Source organism: Chelonoidis abingdonii, chromosome 6 (genome assembly GCF_003597395.2).
Source record: "Chelonoidis abingdonii isolate Lonesome George chromosome 6, CheloAbing_2.0, whole genome shotgun sequence".
Classification (NCBI taxonomy): domain Eukaryota; kingdom Metazoa; phylum Chordata; order Testudines; family Testudinidae; genus Chelonoidis; species Chelonoidis abingdonii.
The window spans coordinates 97,714,367-97,741,562 of record NC_133774.1 but is presented as its reverse complement, the minus strand read 5'-3'; the positions used below and the strand labels follow the sequence as shown (position 1 = coordinate 97,741,562).

General features: G+C 43.1%; 1 protein-coding gene across 3 annotated transcripts in view; it reads right to left on the bottom strand.

Moving 5' to 3' along the window:
• The window catches only part of ENTREP1 (endosomal transmembrane epsin interactor 1), a 380,498-nt gene that overhangs the window by 342,440 nt on the left and 10,862 nt on the right, over positions 1-27,196 (bottom strand). For 2 of the 3 annotated variants that reach the window (XR_012656142.1, XM_032801822.2), the window contains exons 3-9: positions 20,806-20,916; positions 18,419-18,547; positions 17,411-17,518; positions 17,119-17,252; positions 7,241-7,370; positions 5,763-5,841; positions 1,383-1,541 (exon numbers count right to left, since the gene is read on the bottom strand). Coding sequence is in view for 2 of the 3 variants with exons in the window: in XM_032801822.2 (XP_032657713.1) it covers positions 1,383-1,541; positions 5,763-5,841; positions 7,241-7,370; positions 17,119-17,252; positions 17,411-17,518; positions 18,419-18,547; positions 20,806-20,916 (850 nt within the window). In the remaining variant the exon portion in view is untranslated. The remainder of the gene's footprint in view (positions 1-1,382; positions 1,542-5,762; positions 5,842-7,240; positions 7,371-17,118; positions 17,253-17,410; positions 17,519-18,418; positions 18,548-20,805; positions 20,917-27,196) is intronic. The other variant, XM_032801823.2, reaches the window with a different exon arrangement.

Below are 27,196 nucleotides of genomic sequence, written 5' to 3'. Positions count from 1 at the left end.
TTAACAGGGAAAAAAAATCTATTCCAAGGCATGTTGTGTAAATAAAAATTGTTACTACTGTGTTTTGATGATGAGAAAAGCACCCCTGGGTTAATAAAGCAGCTCTGTAATGCGAGCATTATGCCAGGGATGATAACAGTTCCAGGAGGAACTCCAGTACCTCTCATCAAGGGAGCTCAAACTAAATGGAAGTGACTTCCCTAGTTAGTGCGCCAGCTGACCTCCATCTCTGCAGCAGCTGAGTATTTCACTTTCAGGTGGTTCAAGGCCACACTGCATAGAAACAATTACAAACTGGCTTCCTGATGGCATGGTTTTAAGTGCCTAAAAGCTGCTTTTATGTGCAGCACAGAGCATCCTCTGCTTCCACCATATCTAATCTGCTATTAATAGATGACTGTTTCATGCCATTGCTTCAGGAGCACCATGAAAGAAGGGGAGGAGGAAAAAAGATGGAATGGAAAAAATGCATGCAGGTGAAAAACATGAACCTGGGGGGGAAAAATGATCAGATGAGAATATGCTGAATGCTATATAGACTGGTAAGTACAACACAGTGACAGGTTCCTTAAATGCTAAAGACAGACAGAAATTGAAGTTATTTTATTATCCTAAGCAAGCATCAGTTATTAAAACCCACACATAATTTATTTTGTGAGAATTTAATACACATCAGCAGCTCCTGGTAGAATTCCAGCAACCCAGACTGAAAGTTGGGAGGCTGTAGTTAGTGGGGATTTTTAGACCTGCAAAGGGGAATGAGTTGTAGCCAGCACATCCCAGAGCACCCAATCCTGAAGCAGATGTCCACAGAAACAGTAGTGTCTCCTTAGGTTTGGGCAGGGCTGGATTTATACCTTATGCGCCCCTAGGCACAGCATCTTCAGCACGTGCCTATTGCGCCTAAGTGGAAATCCGGACCTGGGCTTGAGATCAGTGAGAATGTAGATGCTGTTAATGAAAGGGCACTAAGATTATAAGGTGGGGAAGAGTGAGTGGGCAGGAGATGGTGGCTCAAAAATTGCTGACATCTCTGTGAAACAAAGTGCGTAAGATAGAACATGCTCATTAGATGCAATTATCACTTAAGTGAAAAATAAATACACTGAAAGGGGAAAAACACCCAGTATTTTCCCCTTTTTTACTAGTAGCTACAAATACGAAAAAAACCAGATGTAGAAGCTAAAAGTGCTAATACACATCTTTGGAAGGGTGTGTACATGTTTGCTCTCAACTTGTATACTTGTTTTCTTGTGGTCTCCCCAAAGCCTTTATATGATACATTCAACATCTGGCAGATTGCTATATCAAATTCAAGGCACTGGCATAGTCTGACAAATACAGCCTTAAGAAAATGAGTATTGCTATAGCAAATTAATCACCTCTAGGTGGCAAGCCGTGTAGCACAGGGTCGCTTTTTGATCTCTTCCTCAGAGGGTTGAAGGCTCTCTTGCATGCAGGCTTTTGTTCTGCAGGCGCTGAGCTCGGATTTGAAGGTGAAAGGCTCTCTCTACTGGAAGAGTCAGGAATATCCCCACCTACTGCATAACAGGTAAAGATGAAGGAAAACAAACCAGAATAAACTAGTTATGAAATATCCTCCAGCAAATAACAGATTAAACTTGCACTTAAGGGACACATTAATGATTGCCATTGATCTCAATGGAAGATGCAGGGCTTGAAGAAAGAAAAATCCGAAGCCTGTACAACTCTAAAAATCTTCCTCATAGGCCTTGTGAAAAAATGACCCACTTTTTACAAGCCGTGTCAAACTCACCAACGGGCACAGCTGAACTGCTGCCAAATCGTTTAGCTGAAAGTTAAGACCAGAACAAACTAGTCAGCACCCCTGGAAGATACCAAGATTCAAACCTTCTTAGAGAAAGAAAAAAATAATTAGCTGAAGTCCTGCATTTCAGTGGCTATATCTGAGTATGATGGCATTTGACGTATTGTGGGAAACCAGAGAATCCAATACTTGTGCTTACAGATTTGTATTAAAATCCAGCCATTTGCACACCAGTTTGCTATGTTTTAAAATCCAGTTTCATATTCTCCTTAGTTAAGATACAGAGATCCCAGGAAACTATTTCTGTTCATTCATTTTCTTTCCTTCTAATCAAACATCAGGTCCCCTGCTTCATGGACTCATATGCCACTATAATACAGATCATATGATTGTGACAGCAAGTGGTGCAATATATTATGTTGCAGAGAATTTGAAAGGGGATGCAGATGTATATTTTTCCTGGATGCTCATTTTGTAACCATCTCTGACAGCACTTGGTACCTTGCAAGGAAACAAAATATTCTTGTCTGTGTTGGGGAAGAGAGAAAATCTCTTTTTCAGAACCTGAGAAATGGTGGTTCATCACTTTGTCTGGATAATAGAAAAGCCACAGTGATTGAAATCACTGAAAAAGCAGGGGAGTGTTTTTATTTGTTGACTGTTGCGTCTGGTCCAGTATTTGATTGCAGCCTAGGAAATCCAGATAACAGCAGGAAGCAATGAGGTGAAGCATAAAGGCAGTTATCAACCTGGAAAGCTGGAGTGGGCACAGCTCAAAAGCGAGAGACAACACAGTAACAAACTAGAGCAGACAAGGAATCAGGAAATGGGTAGAATAGAATCAAAGAGCCAAGCCCCTCCCTGGTGTAACTGAACTGAAGTCAGTGGAGTTACGCTAACCTTTGAGTATTACAGTACAGTAATGATCCTACAATTTGCAAGAGCGCTACTGCGGTGAAATGTGTTTTAAATAAAGGCAGCAATAAATTTGGTCTAGTGACTCTCTGATGTCTACTTATCTCTAATCTTATTTTCAACTTTCTAAATCCCCAAGGTAAAAAGATTACAGTGCTAGAAACTGGGATGACAGCAGAAGTATACTTGCTTCTAGGATTACATGGTGATGAAGGGTAACTTGTCACATGTCATCAGCTGTCAATAAAGGGCTTGAGCCTGCTCTCGCAGCTATCAGTTGGAAAACTCCCATTTACATCAGAAGGAGAAATCTCAGGCCCTATGGGCCAAATACACACTAGCTGGCCTATGGATCTCTGCTGCACCATATGGCGATGCTTCACTGCTGCCTCCCTCAGAGGCTATGCTGGGGGTGGGTAACTATTTCCACCAGGGACTCCATAGCTGAAAGGGGAAGGGACAAATCAGTCTCGCTGGTGACTGCTGCCAAAGGAATGAACTGAATCAGCACATGCCCCAGCTGCCTTAACCATGCCCTCTTCCCTGCCAGTAACACCTACTTTTCTGACTGTGCTGAGTTTATATTGGAAGCAGCTACAGTATGCCAGGCATAAATGCAGCATTATATATATTTGTTCTCCTCTGACAACTGAGAGATCATATGAAATCATTCTACTCAGATTCTTGCATGAAACTAGCAAACCTCCTCATTAGATTACATTTTCCTCTGTCTGCACAACAATAAAGAGAAGGAATGTTACCCTAAAGCATAGGCCCTCACCCATGGAATTGACACCTTTCTTTATCAAGACAGGCAGGCACAGATAGATCCTCAGTGGTATTTAGGCAGAATTATGGGAGTTACGTGCCTAAATACCTTTAATCTGGGCCTCAGTTTCCTGTAGTATCAGAACTTACAGACATTCTGAGATTTAAATGGCCAAGACACTTTAATAATCACAGAACTATGCAGGTTAGAACATGTGCATGTGACTACAGATGTACTGGGTCTTACAAAGTGGATTTGAAATATTAGCAAGAAATTGATTACAGCTTCTTTTCTGGAGACACTGCAGGCAACACACAGAATGATCTTTCATGTAATGTATGCCAATTGCCTATACTTAAGGCTACGATTTTGTCATAAATATTTTTAGTAAAGTCATGGCTGGGTCACGGGCAATAAACAAACAAAAAAAAAATCTTGGAAGCTCTGACCTTTCCCTGACTTTTACTAAAAACATCTCTGACAAAATGGGGAAGGAGGAGGGTCCAGCATCCTGTCTCCCCCTACAGCAGCTGCGAGTGACAGGGACCCTATTGCCCAGTGGCTGGGGGGGTGTCTCTCACTGCCCGTGGTGGCAGAGGAGCTGGAGGGGGCCCTCTGCCTGGCCACTAAGCAGCTCCAGGGTCACTCTGCTGCAGCTGCTGGTAGCTGGGAACTGCAGCGGGTTGGGGGGGGCAGCTGCTCGCAGCAGCTGAGCAGCTGCAGGGGGGCACTGCCAGTGGCAGTAGCAGCTGGGGGGGACCCCTATAGCCGCTGAAAAGCTCTGGGGTTCCCTTTGTTGCTGCCACCAGCTGGGAGCCGTGGGGAGGGGCTGGCTGCTTGTGGACGCTAAGCAGTTGTAGGGGGGGCCCCCTGCCAGTGGTGGTGGCACCTGGGGAGCTGGGGGGGGCACCACGGCTACTGAGCAGTTCTGGGGTCCCTCTGCTGCCGCTGGCTGGGAGCTGCGGGGGGGTGTCCTGGCTGCCTGCGGCAGCTGAGCCACTGCAGGGGGGACCCCTGCCAGCAGCAGCTGCTGGGCAGCTCAGGGGTCGACAGTGGAGACACCAGCCAGTCAGTTGTGGGGGTCCTGCCTCCTGCAACTGCAGGAGAGTCCCCCGCCACTCACGGATGCTGGGCTGCTGCGGGGTCCCCCACTGCCGGCAGCAGTTGGTCAGCTGTGGGGCCCCCTAGTGTCACAAAGTTGCTGGAAGTCACGGATTCTGTGACATCCATGACATAATCTTGGCCTTACCTATACTATAGTCTTCTTGTGCTCTGTTCTCAGAGCTTGGTTGCTCATTATGCAATGAAGTTCCAAGATCCTCACTCAGTTCATACTCAGGCAACATGCCACTGGGAAGCAATAGGAGTTTGCCTATGTAAGTACCTCAGGATTTAGCCTCATGCGTTCACTACCAGCCTTTTGTATTTCTCTCTGTTTGTCTCACTGCTACACAGCATGTCTTAGAAGAACAGAAGTGCTTGTTTTCAGAGGTTCCAAACCGACTGGTACATTTATGTCTAGATAATACTTAGTCCTGTCTTGAGTGCAGGGGACTGGACTAGAAGACCTCTTGAGATCCCTTCAAGTCCTCTAATTCCAGTCCTCTGATTCCCACTGCTCACTGGGTGTCAACAACGGGTATAGATGAACTGGTACTGAATGTGGTTTAACTGCAAGTTAGACCAAGACAAACCACATCCAGAGTTAATTTAGTAAAACGAGGTTAAAACCTACTTAGAACAACCCTCAACCCTGATTTTCTAAAACGTTGTTAAACAGAGCTTGTCCTGGCCTATACTGTTGGTCCAGCCATGTTCAACTGCACCCCTTGCTCATGCTCATTGTCAGCAATGGGTAATTTTTTCAGTGCAGACCAAGCCAAAGAGGAAGTCCCAGTTTAGAGACACTGCACTGCAATGAGCCACAATGGGCTATACATATCACAGCAGTATCCGGACACCACCCATGCTATGGCACAGACAGGGGAACATTGAGGCTAGATATTTATAAAAAAGGAAAATGCTTTTCCACCACATTGCTCTCTAATTCAATTGCTAATCCTAGCTCACCCTCTAGTGTGTGGATAACAGCTAACTTGCCTGTATTTTAAAGAATATTATTTTTTTTATGTGCCATTCTGTATCTGTAGGCTTGTAAATCTGTACTCATCCTCAAAGCAATAAGCACATAGCAAAGATATTGCTGCAGCTGTGTTCAATTAGTTTTGATGTGAAACTCTGGGCTAGATAGTTTGGATTGCTTAAAAAGGTTCTACCAGTCTAAGTTACCTTGAGAGACTTGTGTATCGTTTGGTTCTGGTGGCCCAACGACAGCTTCTGCCACATCTGGAATTTGGAATGCACCTCCCTGGAATACAAAATTAAAAATAGTAAAAATTGTTAATCTCTTTCCTTTGAAAAGTTCCCTTTGCACTTTACAAACATTTACCATGTAGAGACAGCAGCATCTACCACAGTGAAACCACAACAATTTAACAGTGCACAGCAATGCTTTATAAAAATAATCACATACTGTACGTATGTATTCGTCTGCAACAACCAGACTGATACATTTCTACAAATGACATCCATTGTCCAGTTCAGACAATATTATTATACAGTTATTTTAGGACTAGATTACACCTTGCAGAGCTTCCTTGAAACATTTTCATGTGAGAAGAATTTAGGGCAGCAGTGAGGATGTGGAGTGAACACTCCCAGCCCCACGGATCTCCAGGGAAAAGACTACCCATTCCCACTGAGGAGCTGTCCCACCATGCTGCCCTTTAGGCCCCTTCCCTCTGGGTATACTGCCATGGTTGTACATACAATTCCTTAGTGAGAAGGTTGCTGGTGTGGAACCTGAGTTACTACTGTTTCAAGCAGTGGCAACCATTGGTATCCCCTAATTAGTGAGCGGGAATGTTATGGAGAGCAGCTCCTTCCCCTCCACCCCACAGAAATCCCATGGTCCTACAACATTGTGGAAGGGCCTCCAAAGGCTCTGGGGGAAGTGGGATCACCCAGCAGAGCTTGAACTCCCACCTCCACGTCTGCCCCTTTCCAGCCATGAGTTCACTGTTTCTGCTGTAGTCTGCATCTACGCGCAGAGAATCAGTAGTTCTGTTTGCCGACCACTATTTGCATGAGTAGTGGTACATGTGTCAGGAACAATCACATTCAGTTACTAGTACTCAACACTCCAAGATCAGTTTAATTCACTCCTCCACAAGGCAAATCCTTTCCTTAGCCTGGTGCTTGCATTACAGAAGACCGCCACAAATGGCTGCAGAGTTATATTGACCTAAAAAGGATCTACAGGAAGATGTGGACTTTGTTTCATTATAAGATGAGGAGGGCTGTGAGCAGCATAGCCTGCTTTACACAAAAATAGCTGCTGTCACTAGCAAATATGCTAACAGCAATGAGGAGAAATATGTGAAAGGCTAATGGATTTAGGTTTAGGAATGATCCATTTGAAAGTTGTATCCAGTTTTACTTGCTTTTAAAAAAAATGTCCCCCACAAATGCTTAAGAATCCAAATGAGAGAAATGTCTGCTGGATTTCCCACTATCTGCAAAAGTGATTCTGGTAGACTTTACCTACTGATGTTTGCAGTGATACGAAATTATGTAACCCAAAGGTACTATCCTGCTGTTCTCAGATAGAGAACTACTAGATGTACAAATTCAGTTCTTCTAGCTCTCAGTTCAATCTTATCTCTGTAGTAAAGAAAGTTAGGTTGCTAGAATCCCATGGACTGTACCTGCTCACAGATGATCTGGCTCACCACAGCTTCATATGGAGGAGGGGGATCCAAAGGACAGAACACTTCAACTCCTTTAATTCTAGCTCCATAAATATGCGGTAATGGAATAACATCCGATCCAAGCATCCTAGGAAAAATAATTTTGTATTATTCTCCTCCTTCATGCAGCTTTCTACCTGCAAAAAGATATGATTAGCTAGAGAATTTCATTGGTTCTGCTGTGCAGGCTCACAGTAAAAGTTAATGAACTCGGAGACCAGCAAGAGATTTTTCCAGAATGCCATGGGAAACTAATGTCTTGGCCTCACCCCTCCAGAATCTTCACAAGGACTTTGAAACAGCGAAAGAAGGGACTCCCCCAGGAGAATCCCTCTCAGTTTAATACTGAATCCAGTTCATACAGATATGAGAGTTTTGGGTCCAAACACTCAAAAATAATCCTCTTAGGTTGAGCATCCAAAAATGGGGGCAGCCAAAATTAGATATCTGTGATCTGAATTTAATTCTAACGGAAGTTAATGGGAGTTCAGCAACTCTTAAAGGTGCTCATGACTATATGCCTTAGATGTCTAAATACAGGCACACAAAAACTGGCACCAAGCTTAGGGTCTACTTTTGAAAAGTTAGGCCCTGACACTAGTCAGTGAATAGACACAGATATGATTGATGAATCTTATTAGCTCACTGTTGAGTCTTTGATGCAAGGAGAGCCCAGTAACCCAAAAGTACAACAGAAATCTCGATCAGCCCTTCCCTCCTACATTTCCCTTAGAGATATCTAAGCCAAAATAAGGGAGTGGAGCTCTGTTTTCTATGTCTGCTGAGTCTGTTGTTGTAAATGTTACTTTTTATTGCATGTTATTATCCTGCCATATTTAACATCTGAATAAACAAACACTAGTGACTGACATCTCAAGGGCTGGTTTCCTTACAAAGCACTGACTTTGAGAGTCACTGGGTTTTGAAATCTCCACTAAAATCCACATTTTCACTGACCTCCAACTGCTGTTCACATTTTCTATTTCCAGATTGTGGGAACATAATTTTATATCATATGCAACAGCTTGCCCAAAAAAAAAAAAAAAGGAATTCAACAAGCATCCCCTATATGGTGCTTGGACAATAGAGTTTGTGCCTAAACCAGAGCCCCCAAGTCCAGATCCAGTCCAAACTCTGTGGCTTGAGCTGTTCTAGCTGACTATGGCAGAGAAATATGCTGTATATTTGACACATCTCGCCCTAAATTTTGGGAGCCTGTTGGGAGGGGAGCGGCAGGGGGTTGTGTGGGACAGGTGGGGGGGATGAGATATGTCTGTAGAAGTGCTGAGGAAATCCAGACGATCTGGAGCAGGAATGGAAATGCCTAAAAATAATTGCAGAGGGAAAAAGAGGAACATAGTTAGCTGCTTGCAACATGGGAGGAGAAAGAAACTTAGGAATCAGTTGGTGAAGGTTTGTGGTCAAGGAGATGAAATGGGAAGCAGGGAAAGAAAAGCAAGGTGGCTCCTTCACCAAACCTTTATAAAACTAAAAAAGTTTGGGATCAGTTCACTTTGGGGAAAAGCATGAAGTTCAAGCTGGTTCTCATTTTAACCAAACTACTGCAGCCATCCCTAAAAATAATGAGTTGTCATGTTGAACAATAGAAGGGAACATTAAGAGGCTAATTTTACATGATCTCTGGGCAATTCTCAGGTATTCTATATGTTTTAATATCACACATGATAATGGAACATGTGTCCCTGTACATTTACTTCATGTAAGGAAAGGCCTTACTGAACCTTTCAGTTTTATTCTGAAACTAATCTAATCTTATCTAGTGAAGGTGTTCTTAGTGTGTTTGTTAATATAGTGTTTTGGATTCAACATTATGTAAAATTTTACTTGGGGACATAGGATTAAAAAAGCATTAAAAAAAAGAGTTCCTCTGTTTAACACTTAAGCAGTTCCCATGAATGCTGGGGGGCAGGTTCTGTGTGTTTGTTTTTTACTTTGTTCATGAATTATTTATTTATTTTATGGTGGTGAGAGAAATTCAAGTAGTAGTGACTCATGGAGTTTGTTTCAGTTTAAGTGAGGAACTAGGATCACTATTCATGTAACCTTCTATTCTAGGCAATATTTCCCTGTGCATCAAGAGAGATTCCTTCTATTCTCCTTTACCAGCATCTGCATCACAGCACAAATGCCTGTTGCCACAGGACTTGCCCCAAGATTTTAGTGAAGTGGAGAAGCCATCAGACTATCTCAGTGAGAGCATCAAAAGTAGAAGATATTTACAGATTAAGATGTTCATTTGCAGTAAAATCTTACGCTAAACATCACAAGGCAGGGTTGGGGTAGCTTTCTGAGTAGGGACTACATGAGGGTAGAAAAATAATAGTGTACTGGGCCCAGCACATTTTTTGTATGGGAACCCAATGCTCATTAGGGCTGGTACATTGCTCCCAGACTATGACATAGTTCTCTACTGGTTGTGGCTTTAGAGCAAAAAGATTTGGAACCTTTGTCATCTCCTGCCTCTAAAACAGTGGCTCTCAGCCAAGGGTACACGTACCTCCTAGGGGTATTCAGAGGTCTTCCAGGGGGTACTGAACTCATCTAGATCAGTGCGTCTCAACCTGGGGGTTGCAGTCCCCAGTGAGGAATCACAGGCTAGGTTTATGGGGGTTGCCAGTGAAGTGCTGGCAATAGGGGGTGACAAGCAGAGCAATTGCTCAGGGTCCCATGCCACAGAAGGCCATGCAAAGCTAAATTACATGCGGGCAAAGGCATTTCATTTGAACAGGAAGTGTCCTCAGTCTTCCCTGTTGGAGCCATTCGACTTTATTTAACTATGATTTGGGGCAGCACAAATGTCAGGATAACACCCAAGTCCCTTAATGCTAAGACAGAGGGGAGTTGAGACCGGGTCAACTTGTTCCATATTACAGGCAAACAGCACCGTGACTGTAAGTGGGCTGAGAATGAGCAGATACCACAGACACATTGGTAAGTCCCTGAGAATGGTCATGCTTTGTGAATGCCACAAGCACTGAGATCAGGGTGGGGAATGCAGAATAGACACCATCAGTGCATGCCAGAGCCTAACACTCAGAACCAGGTTGGGGAATTGAGAACAAGCACTCTCAATTCATGCCCTAGATACAGAGCCCTGAGACTGAGGGTTGGGGTGTCCAAATAGGTGTTTGAGAGGCATTCTGGAGCTCCCCTTTTCCCTACGCTCCTAGGGGGAGAGGGGCAGAGTGAGAAGAGCTCTAAACAAGCTCTAGCAAACAATGATGGAGTGACTGGGTGCTACCAGACCATTCTGTGCTTCCATTCTCTTTTCTGTGTGCCTTCTCCACATCTTCAAATGCTTTACTGAATGTTTGAGCTTTCTCCAAGATGAGTTTCATCTCATCTTCTGGGAGAACATCATTGTTCATGCAGTGGCCAAGTGCCATCCACTTCAAGCAATTCTTTGCCTCATTTATAAGTTTGTGGATTCTACTGCCATGGTTATATGCCTTCCTCTTAGAGCATGGCTGATGACTAAAGCACCATAGATCAGTGGTTCTCAACCAGGGGTCTTCCAGAGAGTACTCAGCTTATCTAGATCAGTATTGCTTAACCTGGAGATTGCAGCTCTCAGGAGGGGTCATGGGATGGGTTTAGGGGGGAGTCGCAAGTGCAGCGCTGTCATTAGGGAGTGGCAAGCAGGACAACTGCCTGGGGCCCCACAGCACAGGAGGCCATGCAAAGCTAAGTGACATGCTTTAGCCCCAGGTGGCAGGGCTTAGGGTTCAGACAAGGTTCATAAGTGAAAAATAGACTCAAGTATCACACTGAAATGTAAGTATAATATTTATATTCCAATCAATGTATTTTATAATTATATAGTAAAAATGAAGAAGTCAGCAATTTTTCAGGAATAGTGTGCTGTGACACTTTTTGTATTTTTATGTCTGATTTTGTAAGCAAGTAGTTTTTAAGTGAGGTAAAACTTAGGGTATGCAAGACAAATCAGACTCCTGAAAAGAATACAGTAATCTGGAAAGCTTGAGAACCACTGCTCTAAAAAGCCAGGGACTGTCATCTCTTTAACTCATGCTGGCTGGAGGTTCAAGAGCTGCAAAACTCAACTGGAAGGTGGCGTTGTCATACTCTCAGCTCAACCATGTCACTGGGACATTGACTTCCCAGAATCTCTTTAGATTTGATGATGGTGGCAAGTCCAGTGACATAAAAACAACATCAGTCACCAGGATATGGACTAAGGTTTGAAAATGCATGATGAGTTTTTAATATCATGAGGCGGTTTTGTTTTTTTAAATATCTTGATCTTCATTGTGGGGAATCCCTCCAACCCCCAAATAAAATTTAAAGCCAAACATCAATGGAGTTAATGGCCTCATGAGGAAGAATTCCCTCCAGCCCCTAAGTGCACACCCAGAAAAATATCATCTGGGTGTTTCCTTTCTACCATATTCTTCCTGCGGAAGGTCCCATCCAGGGCTGGCTCCAAGCCCCAGCGCGCCAAGTGCGTGCTTGGGGTGGCATGCCGCTGGGGGCGCTCTGCTGGTTGCCGGGAGGGCGGCAGGCGGCTCCGGTGGACCTCCTGCAGGCATCCCTGCGGAGGGTCGCTGGTCCTGCGGGACCGGCGAGCAGCAGAGCGCCCCTCGCGGCGTGCCGCCGTGCTTGGGGCGGCGAAATGGCTAGAGCCGGCCCTGGTCCCATCTAATCTAGAACAGTTACTGCTATTATGCTAATCTTGAAAAATTACTTAATTACTATGTCTGCTTCCTTGTAAAACAACAAGATTACAGGTAAGAGTAAAACATACCGCATCTGTAATGCTAGTTTGTTTCCTGTGTCTGGCACTAAATAAGAAATTAAAAAGGTTTCAGAGAGAGCACAAACAAACAAAAATCCACTGGCTTCAAAAACAATGGATTTGGCTCTGCAATTTGAAGGGTGGAGGAGGATGTGTTCTCAATCCAAATGTGTACTTGGCATGCAGTTTGGTCTCTGCAATGTTTCCTTTATACTAGAGGTATCTCTGTTTTGGAAGTTCCCCAAATGTGCTTCACTGATGGCATTTCCATCGCCTGGAGGTAGCTCCTGATCTATTCACTTCTGAACAAGGCTGATCTGATTTTGGAAGCTGAACCACTGTAGTTCCAGGATAGAAAAGCAGGTCACTGAGCCTGCTTGGCATTCAATACACAAATAGGGGGAGGGACAGGGTAATGGAGGAGAAAAGGTCAGGTCAAATCTAAATCACACATTGCTGGACACAGTGGATCTGAACTAGGGTGAGTCATGTTTCCCAGTCTCCCAAGAGAGGAAATTAAATCTGTCTGTTGCTTTCTACTTCTGAGCTCACTACACCATCAAAAATGCAGCAGAACTGAACATAGCCCTCGTAACACCACAGAATCACCCTTTTCATCAGCGTCATGAAATTATGTTTCCATTTCTGCTAGCCTGAAGCCCATCTCTAGAACAGATTAATAGCAATAAGAATATTTTATTTACCTAATGAAAGTCCTTACTGTAAAATGACAAAAAATAAAACCTCACAATTCTGAGACTAAAGGATCTGAAGCTCTGCCTGGAAGTATTCAACTGAATACAGGTGCCAGAAACTGCTATTTTAGGGCCTGCCCTAATTTCCTCTAAGAATGTAATTAACCTAGTTTGCTTTTGCCTAAGACACAAGACTTATTATACACACACCTGTGAAAAGTACATGGGATCACCCCATAGGATATTTAATAGGTACAAGGGTCACAGCCTTGGTTATATCTAGCATCTCACAGACAACATCTCCAGCAGTTCTCTACCCTTTACTGCCATACTGTGACCTACCTTAAACTGATGTAATTTGATGAGGAATTTCTTCCATACTCTAAATCTGTGACTATTACAAATATTTACGGGTGGGTTTTTTTGAAACATCTATGATATCTATTACAGTAATTCCCACTTAAAGTCATCCCGGTTAACGTTTTGTTGTTACGTTGCTGATCAATTAGGGAACATGCACATTTAAAGTTGTGCAATACTCCCTTCTAAAGTTGTTTGGTAGCCGCCTGCTTTGTCCACTGCTGGCAGGAAGAGCAGCCCATTGCAGCTAGCTGGTGGGGGCTTGGAACCAGGGTGGACTGGCACCCCCCATATCAGCTCCCCCTACCAGCTCCCCGCTCCCCTAAGTTCCCTGTGCTGCAGTCACCCTGCATTCTATCAGTTGCCGAGCAGGTCAGCTGTCCCTCCCCACACTGCCATGTGCTGCTCCTGCCCTCTGCCTTGGAGCTGCTCTCAGAGACTCCTGCTTGCTGTGCAGCGGGGGAAACGGGGGGTTATGTCAGGGTGTTCCCCTCCCCCCTGCTCCTGCACCCCACTTACCCCACCCTTCTCCGTATAGAGCAGGGAGGGGACACGACGGAGAGAGACAGAGAGAGCGTGGGGCAGCAGCTGCTGTCTCAACTTCTTGATCCACTTAAAAAGTCAATGCACTTAAGAATGGGTCAGCTTACTTAAAAGGGCAGTGTGCATCTCTCTCTTTCTCTTTCTCCCCCACACACAAGGTGTGTGTCTGTCTCTCTCTGCTATGCTGTCTCCCCTCCCTCATGTTCGTGCAGCCTTGTGTGAGAGGCTACATAATCAACAATGTATTAACCCTTGAGGGCTCAGCCGAGTGCTGGTTCATCATTTAGCAGCAAGGCATTCCCTGGGAAATATCCCTCCCTCTTCCACCCTCTAACTTCACCCTCTCAACCAACCTTCACAATCATCATAGCTGTGAACAGTATTAAATTGTTTGTTTAAAACATTTACTGTGTGTATATCTATATAATATACAGTTTTTTGTCCAGTGAAAAAATTTCCCTGGAACCTAACCCCTCCTATTTACATTAATTCTTATGGCAAAATTGGATTCACTTAACATCATTTTGCTTAAAGTTGCATTTTTCAGGAACATAACTATGTTAAGTGAGGAGTTACTGTATTTGTATTACAGTAATGGCTACAGGCCTCAAATAACATTGTGCCCCATTGTAGTAGGTGCTGTATGTACAGAGAGAGACAGCTCTTGCCCTGAAGAGCTTACTATCTAAGATGACAAAGGGTGGGAGAATGGAAGTATTATTTCCCCATTTTACTGAAAGGGAACTGAGGCACAGTGAGATTATGACCCTAATCCTACAACAAGAAGCATAAACTGGCATCTGGGGTGGAAACCTACAAACAAAACTGAAATTTGCTGGATTTACTACATGATTTTTAACATACTTTTGAAAAAGACAACTTATATTGTTATGGGTCTGAAGCTAACGTACTAAAGAATACCTTGCTATTTTCTCTTTCGGACTTTACCCATTGGAAAACTCCCTGGTAAAAGCCACACAGCTACTACTTTATCCTCCTTAAGACTCACTTCTGCTGTAATGCCTTCTAAACCCTGCCTAATGAACATGGGTAGGCAGTGATGAGATACAACTGTTCCTCTCCCCTTTCCTTTCTTCTCCGGCTCCCTGGTACTAACTCCTCCATGTCTGCCATTTCCTCGCACCCTACCTCTACCCCCACTCCCAATAAATAATTAAACCAACAAGAAAGCACAACAACAATAAAATACGTATCTAACACAAGGCTGTGTCTGTTCCACATCACGTTCTTTTGACTGTATGTTAGATCTGTGTCCCCTTTGTCTGTTTGAGTCTTTTATATTATAAACCCTCCAGGGCAGAGATTGTCTCTTTATCTAAGTTTGGCAGCCCTGGAAACTGAAATCCTCTCTTTATGTTTGGGAAAGGTGCTTTGCAGGCAATAAAATGCAAAGCCCTCCACTGAACTGAAATGAATAATCTCTATCTCTATGGCCTACAGTAGGCCTCAGGACATGCTGTCCTCACAGATCATCAGGATTGTCCATGTGGTGCCTGGCATTTCTTGGGAAAGGGGCAACACTGGTACCTTTGCAACTTTCTGATCCTCACACTGCCAGGCTCTGGTCCAGTCAATTTAGAGTAAGTCTTCATAGCAGCATTAAGCTAGGATCTTACTCAGGATTTGCCCCAATCCCATCCTGTCCACACAAAAAACCCTTTCTCCCAAGTCTGGTGGTGCTTTATTCTGGGCTAGCTGGCTCATCTGAAGCAATAGGCTAAAGCCTAAATGCTGCTTTCGCTGGGGTTGTTAACCTGCCCACTGTGCAGTGAGGATCAGGCTAAACCACTCTTGTGTTGACAGCCCTCCTAAGCCTTCACACAATTCCATCCACGGGTCCAGAAGGACAGACAAGTTCTCCCACAATTCATTAGTGAGAATGGAGTGGTTCATCTTACTGCAGCACTGAAAGCTATGAGCTATCACCCCAGAAGTCCTAGAGACAAACAAGTGAATGCAGGACCAGTGTGGGCCCAGTAACATAAGTAGGGCTTTGCAGTGCAGCTCACACCCAGGCTAGACTAACCCAGGTACACAGGCCTGGGTGCCGATCATGCTAGTTAATTCTGCAGTCATGCGGTCTTAGGGCTACTTTAGGATATACCAGCTGCAGTGACCCCCCAAAGGGGACAGTTCTGGCAGCCAGAGATCTCCAGAACACAAGAGCACTTTTCTCTTGTCACATTCCCTGCACGAGATGGAGCTGTGAAGGTGGATATCAATGCTGACTAGCTGAGCTGTCTTTAAGGCTGTTCTGTGCTTCAAGAGTGGTGCGAAGCAGTTGGGTGTAGCCCTCAGTCTGGCCTGGCTCAATTAAGAGTCCTTACATCATCACAGATGTTCTCAATAATGTCAAGTTACAGTGTTTCTCTTACTTTGAGACAAGCTCCTGCAGGCGCTTAGGTGAAAACTGCAAATTTATACCCTCAGGCCAAGCTAGAATTACAATAGCTATATTGCCCTACATCATCCATCCTTTCAAAAGCATGGCAGTACTGTACAGTGAGTTACAGCAAGAAATGTCTTTGAGAAGATGCGGTTAAGCACTGTTCCATAAGATAGTGTTTCCCAACCAAGGGTCTGCAGCCCTCCCAGCCAGTTTGAGGGGGCTGCAGGACCCCATGGCTGAGCCCAGTGCCCTAGCATCCTCGTGGGGCTGAAACCATGAGCAGAGCCATGGGAAGCCCTGAGCCTCAGCACTCCCCCTGGCCCTAGAGTCCTGAACAAGGTGCTCTCAATGGGGCTGAAGCCGGAGCAACAGGGCTGAAACCCCAAGCACTGGCACTCCCCATGGGGCTGAAGCTAGGAGAGGAGCCATAAGGCCGAAGCCCAGCACTCCGAGCCCCAGTGTGTCTAAATCCCAAGCCCCAGTGCCCCCATGGGCCTGAAATCGGGAGCAGAGCCGCGGGAAGTCCCGAGCCTCAGCATTCCCCATGGGGCTAAAGCCCCGAGCCCTGGTGTCCCAGCAGAACTGAAGCCAGGAGAGGAGGCCTGTGCCATGCTGAAGTCCAGTGCCCCAAGCTCTGTTGCTCATGTGGGGCTGAAACACAAAGTGGAGCTGTGGGGCTGAAGCCCAGAGCCCCTAACCCCAGCGCTCTCCATGGGACTGAAGCCAGAGCCATGGCGCTGAAGCCAGGAGCCATGGCGCTCCCTGCGGGGCTAAAGTTGGGAGTGGAGCCATGGGGCTGAAGCCTGGAGCCCAGAGCTGCCCTCTCCCCCACTGCCTGCAGTTTGGCACCCCGAGCCGCCCACTCTGTGGCTGAAGCCCGAAGGCTCCTGTACACCTGGTGGCTTAAGCCAGGAGCTCTGAGCCCCCTTCACCCTCTGCTGGGCCCTGGAGTTTTTATAGTACGTTTGAGCAGGGGGGCTCAGAAAGAAGAAGACTGAGAACCCCTGTCGTAAGAGACATGTAGAAAAGACGATGGTTTCGTGCTTTTTACCTGCGATTCATTCTGGGTGTGCAAGAGTAGAACGTAGCAAAATATGATGGAGGTGGCACAGGTGGTACAAAGTCCTCAGGATCAGAAATGCGGCCTTGTTCCTCAACTTCCTCTACAGACACCTGAGATTCATCCTAAACAAACACAATCTCTGTTAACCAACAAACTTCTCTGTGTTGGTGTAATGTACAAATAAACATGACTAAATTACACGGAGGACCTGGCTACTGGTTCTGCAGCTCTATGATCATTACTGCTGTATTTTATTAGATAGTGCCTTGCACTCACTTACTATGCAGGATCTTCTTGTTGCAAATATCTGCAAGTAACGCAGGGCAGCTGCTACCAAGCATACTGTGGTTGTCAGAGCGTTGAGGGCACACAGAGCAAAGAGAACTTTCTGAAGAGCAAAAAGATTATTAAAGTTATACATCAAACACCTGCGAAAGTCGAGGGAGGAGGAGGAGGAGAACAGTAATAATCTTTACAATCTATATTTTGACTCACTTCCAGATGATCTGTGGGATCTGGCTAATTTCTAAGGGTTTTTATTAGATTCATGGAATATCAAGGTTGGAAGGGACCTCAGGAGGTCATCTAGTCCAACCCCTTGCTCAAAGCAGGACCAATCCTCAACTAAATCATCCCAGCCAAGGCTTTGTCAAGCTTGACCTTAAAAACCTCTAAGGAAGGAGATTCCACTACCTCCCTAGGCAACCCATTCCAGTGCTTCACCACCCTCCTAGTGAAAAAGTTTTTCCTAATATCCAACCTAAACCTCTCCCACTGCAACTTGAGACCATTACGCCTTGTTCTGTCATCTGCTACCACTGAAAACAGTCTAGATCCATCCTCTTTGGAACCCCCTTTCAACTACCCCCCTTTCAGGTAGTTGAAAGCAGCCCTAGGATCCGCTAGGGGGCACAGAATGAAGGAGAGGGGGAAATCAGAGGAGTTTCAGGTTGCTGAAAAGAGGGTCAAATCTTCTCCAAGCAGGAGTCCTGACCCACCTCACCAACTTGCTGTGGGAACCCTTCCCTCGTTCCTTGGACCAGGAACTCACATGCTTTCCTAACTAGGCCAAGAATCAGGAGAGAGGAGGAGGTGCTTATCAGCAGCATAGTCTGCAGATAAAGAACAAACTACACTGGAGCCAGAAGCAGTTTCTGGGCAAGGAAATGGGCTGGAAGTCAATGGGAATTGCTGTATGGCAAAGGGCAACACACTTTAATACTGTATTTTCTCCCTGTGATGTAAAGATTCTCAAAGCATTAGTTCTTTGGTGTTGCTTTTACAGTACCTTGAGTAGAAGGTGAACAGCGCTGCATGACTGCACTGGGTATAGCTTCAATGCATTCTCTTTCTCTGTGCATTTGGCTGGGTGAAATTCTTCACAGCAGAAACATATCTTGCTTTCACCCAGATCCACCTTTAACAGTAAGAAAAATAATGTGAATTATGATTTAATTTACAGAGCAATTTCACACATCTTGATGTCGAATACACAGCTGGATATGCTCTACAATATATCTGACTGACCTAATCATACGCATACAAAATCAAATCTGCATAGTCCAGTATGCCAGTGATTTATCTGTTCCATTACCATCACACTAGACATACTTGTTTCTCTCTTATCTAAACCAGTCTTCGAATTTATCAATGAAGTCTTTTGAATTTACTTTATATTTAATCACAGTCTTATTCTTCACAATGACATCAATATCTAAATGATCTCCTTTGAGTCTACGCCAACAGGTTTACTTTTGGAGCAGCTAGCCTTTCTTAACTAACACATAATACATATTTATATTTGTAGTATATGCTCCCATTAGCACAATACTACACCAATAATAAATGTTTCTGACACCCAGAACAATATTTCTTTCCTTGACAACCCGGTAAGACTATATCTATGCTCCATAACTGTGTTCGGAACTTTCAGGTTCATTTTGTCACCTCAATTTCCAAGTAGAAAGGCAGGTCTCTTCGGTGCTTTTAATTAACTGCCTAACTCTCCCCAGTCACAACTTTGGAGGTATTTCCCCATGTGTACCAGATCATATGTCCAGGACTTTTCTGAGCTGCAGCCTATGGTTTCTTGAAGAGATGAGCACTGAGATTCTCAATAAAGCATTTAAAATTTCTTCTCTGAATTATTATTCTCCTCCACAATATATCTCTCAGTAGGTTGGGGCTTGTGCAGACTTTGACCACCAAACTGCTTGTAAGCACCAGAATCTGATACTATTACTCCAACTCATATGTTCCGGAAGCTGCACTGGCTTCCTGTGAAGCAAAGGATTATATGTTAATAATAAAATCTAGGGGGTGGGGAATCAAAGTCTTTATAAGCTCCAACATATCAACACCTATCAAATCTGTGGGATCTCCACTATCCCATACACTTCGGTTTAGTTTAGATCATTTTGTTGTTTCTTTACATTACTGAGAGCTCTTTTGCCTTCTCCTGCTCTTTCTACAGAATGCTCTCCCCCTCCTTTTATAGTCATTGTTCTGAGTATCTGGTAAAACAAGTCAATTATCAATATGTAGTTTGTTTAGTCGCATCATTTCATACTTTATTTTCATGAGTTCTACTAAGTGTAATGGACTGAAAAAAGAATGCTGTCTTGCACGTCATCTTAATTAAATATGATTTTCCATATTTATAAGAATTCGGCCTGATTGTTCTTTCATGCTTCTCAGACTGCTTATCCTCTCTAGATAATAAAACAAACCCTTTATCACAATCATGCTGTTATCCACTATAAGAAATCAGTATACCAGCCTGTCAGGATTCTGTTCACCAACATTTCGGAGGCAGAGGTATCTCTGAGATTCTGTCCCACGTTCTTTTCTACATGTGACTGACCAGCTCCATGTTGAATCAACTTGTAGTTCAGGCTGTGAAAGGCAGGACATGGCTCCTACTGTGTCCAAGAAAGCCACTTCTGGGCCAGCCACAGAGGTTTGCTAAAGAGCCAGGGGTATCCTATTGCCTAAGGACTGAGCACAGTGCCTCCTCAGCACGACCAGCCCAGGGACCAACAACCTGAACTTGGATCATATGCATGCATGGCAGCTCCTGATGTGGCCAATGCAATGACTGTTTCAATAACACACTTTTAAATAATATTTCCCCTAGTCCTATAGTTATTAAGATTTGTGTCCAACACTTTTCAATAGCCAATTTTATTTATTTTAAACTAGTTTTAAAGAGCTCTACCCAGTGATATTGTGACACTGGTAAACCAAGTGCCAGCTCTGGCTAACCCCATAGGTGCTGGCTAAGAACTGACAAACTCACAGCTGGAAACCAAACTAGCTCACCTGTATGTTAGTTTTGGTCAAAATAGGTATGTTTTATAAGAATATATTTAGTGTTTAGACTCTGTGAAATGCTTGTGAGCTGCTGCATGCATTAAAATCACTTCTAATGGCTTTATTCCATGCTATAAGGAAATATGTCACAGGCTTAAAGTTAAGCATATGCTTAAGTGTTTTGTTGAATCAAAGCCTAAATCAATATGTATTATTTTTATTTTTGCTATTCTGTGGTTGCACTTCACAACATCTTGATCTGCTGCATAGATTAATCTATCAGCACACGTAGGAACCCAGCAATGCCAGCTGCAGTACTTGACATGTAGTAAAGAAGAACACAGAGTTACCAAGTCTGCTCACCAGGTCACATCTTGGTACACTGGACACAAACTGAGCACCTTGACATCCTAGGATAAATCCAGCCAGGTTCAAGAGAACACAGACAACAGATAGCAAAACAAACAGGTTAACCTGAAACAGAAAAACATAGTTAACAGCAATGGAAAAAAGATAATGAACTACAGTGAACTAATAAGTAAGTGAATTAATTCTGGCTATATTGAAGTCAAGGGCAAAACTCCCACTGACTTCAGTGGGGCTAGGATTTCATTCCTTCATCCCTAGTATCTCATCAAAAAGGACTGAGCTTGTCAATTATTTTGGACATGAACTTTGTGCAAAACTTGTTGTCTACCCCTTTTTCCTCAGAGTCTGTACAGCAACAGACTACATGCCCTGCAGGTCAAGTACAGAGACCTATAGGTACAGTAATATTCCTTATTAGCAATGCAAGAAATAGTTGGTTCCTTTGGTGTTTAGTACAGTTTAAAAGAGCTAAAGGAGCTTTTGAACCAGCTTTTAAAAGGTTATTTTGCTACTGGTGAGAGAGAGAGATTTTCAGTTGAGTCCTGCAAATTGTCTCAAAGCCCTAGAAGTCCAGCATCCTGACCAGTTGAAAGATGTTCCTGCAGGTGCAAAGAGTGATTTGCAGAGTTCCTGACTTCCATTTTAGATCAGCCTCTCAACATAACTGAATCATTAGGAAATTTGAGGCGGAAACATCTTGCAGCACCATTTATTCAACACGGGCAATTTTCAAAACTGTTTTGCAGGGCAAATACTTCAAAGTATCTGATGTAATACAACTAGGAAACAGACATAAAAGAATTTCAATTCTAATATTTTATTTCCCTTCTACTACCAAAAATAGAATCCCTTCATTCACATAACAGACAATGCTTCTGATCTGCAAAACCATCATAAGTACACAAGAAAGAACCATCTATTTGTTTTCCACCCCAATACTGAATTGATTTAAATATTTCTTGTAACTAACTCACTGCTAAGAGCTGCGTTGAATCAATGCCCATTTCCTATACATTCATCAACGTTATCTGAATTACTTCAACTCAAAACTGAACCAGAGAACATAAAAGAACACATAGACATCTTATGCAAAATATGCTTTTAAACTCCAATTGATGCAGGAACACTGGAAACCTAGCCAATTTCATAAATGAGTTAAAAGTAGTTCCATGTAATATACCTGCCCTTGAGACCTCCTGCCAATTTTTATAGTATTATATTTGAATTTTCCTATTTTCACTCCACTGTTGCCATGTGAAACACACACGGACACCAGGCAAAACTGACTCACTACACTGAGAAAACAAAGTGACTCTACAAAAAAAGCCTTGTTCCTAAAAAAGAATTTAGGTACCTAATGCCATTTTAGGTGCCTAAATCCAATATTTAGACCCTCAAAATCCCTGCTCTGCTGCCACCTAACCCTGGAAGCTCCTAAAGTCCCTAAGCTCTTAAGTTTCCAGGAATAAAGTCCCTTAAGCACCTAAAAATCTACTCTGGGACATAAGCACAGCCACCTCAGTCCAGGTACCTCGCTCACACCTAAGCCCCTAGGCATTGCCTCACCTACCTCACCTGCAAGGCTCAGAGGCTGCCTAACAAATGAGGCCTCAAACAAAACAGCCAGAGGAGGTGGTGGTGCTGCTGCTGCCACTCCACTTATAACCTTTAACCCAGTGGCTAGAGTATTTACCCAGGATGTGGGAGACATGTATTTGGTTTCCCCCTCTGCCTGATGTGGAATAGAGATTTAAACACAAGTCTCCCACTTCTCAGGTGAATGCCCTAACCATAGGGCTATAGGGTGTTCTGGGGCAGCTCTGTCTGGGTCTTGCACATCGGTTGGGTCAGTACCCTGACCATTGGGCTAAAAGTTACAAGGGGGAGGGCACCCCCCCCCCATTGTTTTTAGCAAGAAAGGGTTTAGGCACCTTACTCCAGGAGAGGATTCATGGCCATGAATCTCAAGCAGAGATAAGTTTCAGAGTAGCAGCCGTGTTAGTCTGTATCCACAAAAAGAACAGGAGTACTTGTGGCACCTTAGAGACTAACAAATTTATTTCAGCATAAACTTTCGTGGACTACAGCTCACTTCTTCGGATGCATAGAATGGAACACACAGAAAGAAGATATTTATACATACAGAGAACATGAAAAGGTGGAAGTAGCCATGCCAACTGTAAGAGGCCAATCAATTGAGATGAGCTATCATCAGCAGGAGGAAAAAAAAAAAAAACAACCTTTGAAGTGATAATCGAGATGACCCATAGAAGGTGTGAGGAGAACTTAACATGGGGAAATAGATTCACTTAGTGTAATGACCCAACCATTCCCATTCTCTATTTAAACCTAAGTTAATTGCATCTAATTTACATATTAATTCAAGTTCAGCAGTCTCTCTTTGGAGTCTGTTTTTGAAGTTTTTTTGTTGCAAAATTACCACCTTCAAATCTGTCACTGAGTGGTTAGAGAGGTTGAAGTGTTCTCCCAATGGTTTTTGAATGTTATGATTCCTGATGTCAGATTTGTGTCCATTTATTCTTTTGCGTAGAGATTTTCTGGTTTGGCCAATGTACATGGCAGAGGGGCGTTGCTGGCACATGATGGCATATATCACGTTGGTAGATGTGCAGGTGAACGAGTCTCTGATCGCCTGACTGATGTGGTTAGGTCCTATCGTGGTGTCACTTGAATAGACACGTGGCCAGAGCTGGCATCGGACTTTGTTGCAAGGATAGGTTCCTTGATTAGTGTTTATGTTGATGGTGTGCGGTTGCTGGTGAGTATTTGCTTCAGGTAGGAGATAGGTGTCTCACTTCAGCCTGGATTTAGGTACCTCAGGAGCTTTGAGGTGTGGGGCTTAGGGATACTCCTCTCTTCAACATTTCCTATTGGCTAGCTTAGGCAAAACCACGCCTAGCTCATCGGCTTCTTTGAATCCCACTCTTAGGCAGCTAACTCTCCCCATGCATTCTCTAGGCAGCCTGGGCACCTCACTCAGGACTGCAGATTCCACTAGGCAGCAGGGCACCTAAAAGTTTAGCATTACAACGCTGCGTCTAAGTCCCCTTTGTGCATCTAACCCAGAGTGCTGTCAAATATATACACACACAAAGAAGGGGGGAGGAATGCCAAATAAAACTGTCCCTTAAAATGGAGTTATCTATAGCAAGCTAAAAAAAATGGAAGTCTTTTTTTTTTTTTTAAGCTGTGTCACTTAAGACCCTTTTTGTGAAATGTGTCCATCTAAAGTGAGGTCATTCAGATTCTACTGCCTTTATTAAAATAAAAAGAAACAAATGACATACACTTCAAGGAAAAGTCTAAAAAAATCAAGAATTAAAGTTTCTTAAATAAATACTAAAAGATAGCACTTAAGTAGCACTTTTCAGTCATAAATCTCAAGACACTTTACAAAGAGAGGCAAGTATTATTATGCCCTTTTAATAGATGGGGAAACTGAGGCACTGAGAGGTGACGTTACTTGCCCATGGTGACAAGCCATGAAAGATCTCAGAACGAGGTCAAAAGGAGAAAAGAGAAGGTGAAATAGTATTCATTTTCCCCTTCAAGCTCAGACACAGAAGATATTCCACCCCACAAACAAAAACATTCCCAGTGATCTACAGGCCTCAGATGAAAGCCATGCCAATTTCCTGGAGCAGCTAATGGACCGGCTGTTGAGCATGGTACTGGAATCTGCCAGGATTCATTGTCTTCGGTGACCTTAACTTCGACACAGACAATGCCAAGGATACATTAGTACTCAATTGCTTATTCTGCATGGAATCCAACTGAGCCATCATATCTTAGTCAGTAAAAGCTTAACCCTTCCCCCCCAGTTTCAAATGCAGGGTTCCAGTTTCAAAAAGAGTAATGAAATTCAGAAGTTAAAAATAATAATTAAGGATCAGTCAAAAAGAAAAATCTTACTCTGTCACATGTACAAAAAAAGTATACCGGCATGTACTTTGGAAAGTCTTCTCAATAAATCCTAGTTTACATGGAGACAGCTCTCATCTAGGTTTGTTACATGCATAGAATCTTCTTATGACTATAGAAACTAGCTACTATATCCAACCTGTGACAGTGAGGCGTTCTGTTTACAACGGCTGGAAGTTCAACTATGATGTTCACTAACAGTCACCTGCGTGTAGAAATAAGAGTTTATCAAAGCTGGTCCAGAGAGGAAGCAAATCCATTCACTTTCTCCTGCTCCCTGCACAGCTTGGTGTATATTACTCACTGTAATGCTCCATCCATTTTGCAGGCATTAAAACACCACAACAAAAAGTGTGCACTCCAAAAACCAGGTGTCCAAGGTTTATTTATTTTTTTGGAGATGAATGAGCATCTCTTGGTTAGAAAGAGCATCAGGAAGCAGTTTAATCTTGAAAACAGTGAAGTCTGATTGATAAGTTCCAGGAAGACATTTGAAATACCCTCACTTCTTAGTATTTGTTGGCTTAGTACATGACCATAACTTGACTTGGGTTAAAGGTGGGTTGGAGCAAATTTTTGGAAGTGCCAAGACACTTAGCTAATTGATTATGATTTTCAAGCAAATTATTCTATGATGGTTTACTGCTAAATTTAACTTGGACTATGCAGCTACACAAGGAAAAAAGAAGCCCTTTATATGGGCTAATTGGACCCTGGATCTCAGTATACAAGGGTAAGTAGGGCTATGCATCAAACCAAGCACCACTTTCTCAGCAGTCAGAGAAGGCAAATTTATTTGAATAAAAGAGAGTTAACATATGGAGACGCTAGCGAAGATAAACAAGCTATTTTAAAAGTCAAAATACATGGGACCAAGTTTGAACTGCAGTGATAAAAATAGAAACAGGCCAAATTCTGGCATCAGCTGCATGCCCAGTTTGGCCTACTGTCCTTAATCCTTTTAGTATTAGATATGCATGGATTGTACAAAGCTGTGAAAAGTGTTGTGGTACTTTAGTATGAATTAGACTATATGAAAATAAAATGCATTATATGAAGGCCTTGGTTGAATGATTTTTCCAGCAAAAAAGAACTTATATACATAGGATGGCTCTACATGCTCTCAGTCAATGAGGCCAGTCCTGCTCTCACTGAAGTCAATGAGAGTTTGGCCACTGACTTCAACAAGAGCAGGAACAGACCAAGTGACAGAAATAACTTACAAGATAAGGCCATAACCCAGCAATTCACCATGCACAGGTAGCCTGCTGTACTGGCACAGAGCTGCACTGACTTTCACACACACAACATATTGCTGGATCAGGGCCCAAACAAGCACTTGGATAGTAAATGAAATAAAAATGCTTCTTCCATAATCATTAAATAATATACCAGTGTAAACAATAAACATCATTCTAAGGAAAACAAGTCAATGTATTCATTTTCTTTCAGATACACAGCTGCAATAGCAAGCACTAATTTTATAATCTTGCTAATTTTCCCATTAGCCATGGGAACTACGAGCGATTATACACGATTTGTGATAAAGCTCAAGACAAAAAATACTAATTTAGAAGTATAAAATAATTTCTTTTAAAAGCAATATTATGCCATATTTTAGATGCAGTAGCTAGACCCATAAAATCCTTTGGTGAAGGGTATTTTTTTTTTTAGTGTGGAATAATTTAAGTATACAAAAATGAGTTCAAACTACATGCAAAATACTTTAGTATGTCATACATCTAAATTATATTTATTATTGCATATAGGGATCAGTCCTACAGCTTTTATATGAACCTAACTCCCTTTGATATCAATAGGCGTTCTGGATGGCAGCGGAGGGAGGAGTCAGATTTATACTTAACTAATTCAGTAATATTTGCAGTTATTTACTTCCTAAATCCAGATGAGCACAGAGCACAAAAACACTTCACCCTGTCCCCCAATACTGCAAATATTTACACATATGCTTAAGTCTGAGCTTCTACTCATGTGCTTAAAAGTTAAGTGCTTGCACAGGCATTTGCAGGATTGGGGCCTATGTCCATAGCTTCCACTTTCACTGCTTCTCCCTCCAGTTAGCACAGCGCCTACATAGATAAGAGTAAGAAAGGTAGAGTCTATAGCAAATAAACAGAATTGTTTATTTAGTTCCACTCTGTTCCTCTGGTTCAAATCTCTTCAAGGAAATGAAGATGCACAGATGTCACTAAGAGCATTTTTTTGCCATGCAGAATCTTTATTATTAAAGCTAGTCAGGAAATAATGTTTGTTCCTGTGAAATATTTCAAACACATTTCATCAAAGCTTTTCTTCAAAAATTTTCAGGTTTTCATAAAAAACCCAAACCCCAAAGTGTTTCAGTTCTGTTTTTTTTTTTCAAACACAAACCTGAAAAAATGTAATCAAAAGCAAAAGCTTCTTGCAGAGATTTCTATTTTGA